The sequence below is a fragment of the Mesitornis unicolor genome, unplaced genomic scaffold, assembly GCF_000695765.1.
Source record: "Mesitornis unicolor isolate BGI_N332 unplaced genomic scaffold, ASM69576v1 scaffold40278, whole genome shotgun sequence".
NCBI classification, from domain to species: Eukaryota; Metazoa; Chordata; class Aves; order Mesitornithiformes; family Mesitornithidae; genus Mesitornis; species Mesitornis unicolor.
In genome coordinates, this window is record NW_010200507.1 from 1,222 (window position 1) to 5,865 (window position 4,644).

At 53.9% G+C, this 4,644-nt stretch overlaps 1 protein-coding gene across 1 annotated transcript in view; it reads right to left on the reverse strand.

Annotated features, from left to right (window-relative positions):
• Positions 1-1,346: 1,346 nt before the first annotated feature.
• ERCC6L (excision repair cross-complementation group 6-like) overlaps positions 1,347-4,644 on the reverse strand; it is a gene marked incomplete at its 5' end in the record, with an annotated part of 3,653 nt that continues 355 nt past the window's right edge. Inside the window, 1 exon segment of the mRNA XM_010189778.1 lies at positions 1,347-4,644. This exon segment is cut by the window's right edge and continues 16 nt beyond it. Coding sequence (XP_010188080.1) covers positions 1,347-4,644 — 3,298 coding nt within the window.

The following is a 4,644-nucleotide window of genomic DNA, read 5'->3' on the forward strand; positions in this document are numbered from 1 at the left end:
CACAGCTCTGCCTGCAGGCTCCATGCATCGTGTGGTGTCAGGACTCAGAGGACATCAAAGAGAGCAAAGGGCCTTTCCTAAGATCACACACAAGGAAGAGGTGAGCCCAAAACCAGGGCAGGCCTTTCTCCTCCCTTTTTGGGGTGTTTGTTAGTGAATGGAAAGCTCAGAGGGGCCAACAAAGGATTGCAACGCTGTAGTTCATTAATATTTTGTTATGAGGCAGACAGGCCTTCCTACAGCATCAGAGCAGATGTGGCCTCATTTAAGGGATGCTCTATTAATAAACCGCTTGTTTCCAGGCTACCAGAGCTTTGTTCTACCCATTAGCAAGAGCCCATTGGCACGTCTCCTGCACCAGCGCTGTTTGTGTTTGTCACGTCCCCTGGTGCAAAGGATTCAAAAGCAGCAGAGCGGTGTCCTCTCCAGACACTGCAAAACTACACAAGGTATGAGAGCATCCTGTGCTGTAACGCAGCAGCCAGGCGTGCTGGGTGCTAAATGTGCGCGGGGCGTGAGCAAGCATCCAGATTTGCTGCTGCATTGTCACAAGGACGGCCCATGCAGGGGATGGCCATAGTGATGGGTGCACCCAGGCCACATTCGGCTCTCTGGGGTGGCAGAAGGGCAGGTACACGTACACAGAGCGTGGCTAAACCCCAGAACAAGGTCATTCTGATTTAAAGCTTGCACGGTCTGAACTGTGAACCCAGTTCATAGCTCAGTTGTGCCTGCAGCACCTGAGAGAAGAATTTAATTACCACAGCTAAACCATGTGTGGGAGGTGGGTTAGAGGGAAAAGAGCTCAAAACTTAAACCAGTGCTTCCTGCTCCTGCTGCCTCTGTGCAGGAACAGGCTTTGACTGTGCTACTCAGAAATAAAGAGGGGAAGGGGGCACTTCCCCTGACAGGGACACCCCCTCCAACAGCAACCGCAGCCTGGGGGCACAGGAGCAAGGTCTGTGCTGCTTGGAGGAGTTACAGCAGCAAGCAGTTCTGCTTTTGCTCTTCTCCACAGCAGATATGGTCTCAGACCAACCTAAGGGCAGAAAGATGAAGCCAGGGCCGCAAGCTTAGACATAAACAAGACTTTTTATTAAATAATCAGACAGGAACATGAGCTGTTTTCACCTTTGTGAACCGAGTCCACAGTGAGGTCCCTTCCCCAGCACCCAACACCCAGCTCCTTCGGCCGTTTCCTCACGCAGGAGCCTTTGCTCTGTCACCACCAAAGAGGTGCACGCTGCAGCCACGGGGTCTTAGGCCACTTCAAAACATCAGTGCTGTGGATCAGACAAAATTCAGTGAGCACAAAGTGAGGCTGTATCAGTAAAGGCACACGAGTCTCATTTCTGGGCCAGCTGTCTGTACAGGTTTAGAGTCATGAGCATCACTTCGGGATCTCCCCCTTTGATGTCCAGAGCTTGCAGGAAGCAGTCCAGTGCCTCCTGCAGCTTTCCAGCACCCTGAAGCTTCTTCCCGCTGTCCACCAAGGTGTTGTAGTCTCCTGTGGCGGCAGAGGGGCTCTGACCAACCTCTTTTTCGGAGGCGGTCTCCTGGGTGAAGTACTCGACCTGCTCGCCCGACTGCAGCTCGACATCGCCCGTGGATTCCTCCTGCGACGACTCGGTCTCGTCTGACCCCGACTGCTCCGAGCCCGTGCTGTCCACATGGAGGGACTCCTCAGTCGTATCGAGCGTTTCTCCCGCAGGCTCCTCTTCGGCCTCGGCAGATTCCCCGGTGCACTCCTCAGCCTCTTCCACCACAAGGTCATCTTGCTCCTCCTCCTCCTCCTCCTCATCATCTTCATCAGTGGTTCCCATCATATATCCCACCTCGTCTACCACCTTGTGGATGAGGGAGCGCCTGGAAGCAGTGGACCTGTTAGTGGTGCTGGTTAGCAGGGGAGAAAAGACGGCTTTTGGTGCATTTCCGTCACATTTAGGAGTGGATGCACTAATTACCTCCGTAAATTGATGCAGAGGGCTGCTCAAGGGAGAGGGCTTTTTTCCAGACGGATTCTCCTCCAAGATCATAAGGGATTGGTCTTCGTCCTCGCTGTCCGAAACAATCCTTTTTAAGTGTTTCTTTCTAGCAGAAGCAGCAATATCGCTGCTTTCCTCCGACGCTGCGCTCCCGTGCAGGGAGTCATCTGGCTCCTCAGTGCTGTGGCGGAGCTCCCCACCGTTACTGTCCCCACTTCGCCAGGCTTTTGTTAGAGATGTTTTGGTCGGGGATTTACAAAAGCTTTCTGCTTTGAGCCAGGAGCCCTCCTCCTCCGGCTGCTCCTGTGCTCGTCCCCTGTTTGAGGCATCCTGCGATCCATCTTCAGACTCCTCCAACACCAGGTTGAAGTCAACGTGGTCCTGGAGAGAAGGCGCAGACATTTCCTCCACGCTGGTTTCCAGCACACAGGAATTCTGCAGCCCAGCGTGGGGTTCTGGCGTGACGTTTGATAAACTCAACGCTGCAGCAGCCACAGCGGGCTCAGGAGCTTCGTTCTGGTCTGTCTCCATGGCAGCATGCAGGTCAAGTACCTGATCTGACAACTCTGCATCTTTCAGTCTTTTGGGATCATCAGCCATGCCAGCCTCGTTAGAGGAGCACTGATGATGTCCAGACAGGCCATTCCCTGCCCCAGTCAAGCTATCTGAATCTGCATGGAAATGCTGCTTCTGGTGGGGGCTCTGCCTCTCTGTGTGAAGCAGATGAGGTTCAGGTGATGATGATGCAATGCTTGATTCAAGCTTTTGCTCAGGTTCTGGTTTATTGGATTGTTCCTCTGTCTCCCTGGCATTAAGCAGCTCTGTATCCATGCTGGACACGTCTTGTGCAAGTTGCTTTTCCTCCGAGTCATCAATGGTCAGATTCATCATTTTGGAGCTGACATTAAGAACCTGGGCCTCCCTGTCCTCTGTAAGATCAATAACTTGGTCATCGTCGTGTTTGTCAGCTACTGGTGGGGAAACAACATGTTTTATGTTGTTCAACCCTGGAGACGGCTTCTTCGGCTTGGACACAAATCCTGGTGGTCTTTGCCGCGTCTCCTCGTAAGAGCTTCTGGCCCCCTCCGTCCGCTGGTCCCTAAGCTGCGACTCCAGCTGGACGAGCTCGTGGGCCTTCTGCACCCGCCGCTGGATGTACTGATGGGCTTCCTCGCTCTCCACCTGCTCCTCGTGGGCTATTTCCCTCGTGTAGATCAGGTCGTGGTCAGAAATGCCAAACATGTCCAGAGAGTGCAGGTAGGCGATGTGCTCGTCCAGCTGCACGTCCGTCTTCCTCTGGGTGGCGTGCAGAGACTGCAGCTGGATCTGAGTTGCAGAGGTTCGAGTATCTTCCAGTGTGAAAAGCTCCCTTAGTTCCTGCTTGGAGAAATACCTGAACGGGTTCTTTTTGTCACCGGTGGTCTGCCTTATCAGCGAGTCCTTGAACACTTGCCTCCTGTAGATCTTCTCCTCCACTGTGCCGCAGGTAATCAGTCTGTAAATGACCACGTTCTCTTTCTGCCCGATCCTGTAGGCTCTGTCTACGGCCTGGGCGTCTGTGGCTGGGTTCCAGCTGGGATCAAAGATCACCACCCGGCTGGCTGCCGTCAAGGTTATGCCAACGCCGCCGACCTGCGTGGTCCGCAGGAAGACGGAGTCGTCCTTGTCGCTCTGGAAGGCGTTAATGCGCTTCTCCCGCTCGGTCAAGTGCGTCACCGTGCCGTCGATGCGCATGATCTTGAACCGCCTGCCAGCCAAGACGTGCTCTATGATGTCCAGCATCTTCCTCGACTGCGAGAACACCAAGGTTCGGTGTCCCTCTTCTCGCAGCCTTTCTAGAAGCCCCACAAGGAACAGCATTTTCCCAGACTCCTGAATCACAGTCTCCTCAGGGAGCTGATGGATTTTATTAGCGCCTGGAAGCATACCTGCTTCGCTCCCGTCGTCCTGCTCCGAGGATTCCTGTTCCTCCAGCCCCAGCTGGACACACGCTCTCGCGGACAGAAGCCTGGGGTGGTCACAAAGCTTCTTCAAGACAGTCAGCTCGGCCAAAGGCGATCGGGTTGTCGTCAGCACTTGCTTCACGTGGTCCAGAGAGAGGAAGTTCCTGTAGATTTCCTCCTGCACTGGGGCCAAGTACACCCACACAACAAAGTCATTTTTCCTGGTGAGGGATGGCATCACAGGAGCATTGTTCTCACTTGGGTCCTCGGGAGCAGGAGCGTCTGGTTTGTCTGCACAAGTGTTTTTGATATCCTCTTTGGTTCTTCTGAGGAAATACGGCTTTATGATTGTCATTAGATTCTCAGATATCTTTAGTCCCAGCGCTTTCTCACCTAGGGTCGCGTCCTTCTCCCTTGCCCTCGTAATCGGGTTCTCGTACTCCATTTTAAATGTTTTGGCTGTTCCCAAGAGGGAGCCTTGGCACGCAAAGTCGAACAAGGACCACATTTCCCGCAGGTTGTTCTGCACGGGGGTGCCCGTCAGGAGGAGGCGGTGCTTTGCGGTGATCGCGTGTACGCACTTGGTGGTTTTGTTAGACGGGCACTTGATTTTATGCGCTTCGTCGAGAATGACGTAGTCCCAGACAAACTCCTGCTCGTGGCTGCTGGCAAGCTGCTTCCAGTTGTTGATGAGCATCTGGTAGCTGGTGACGATG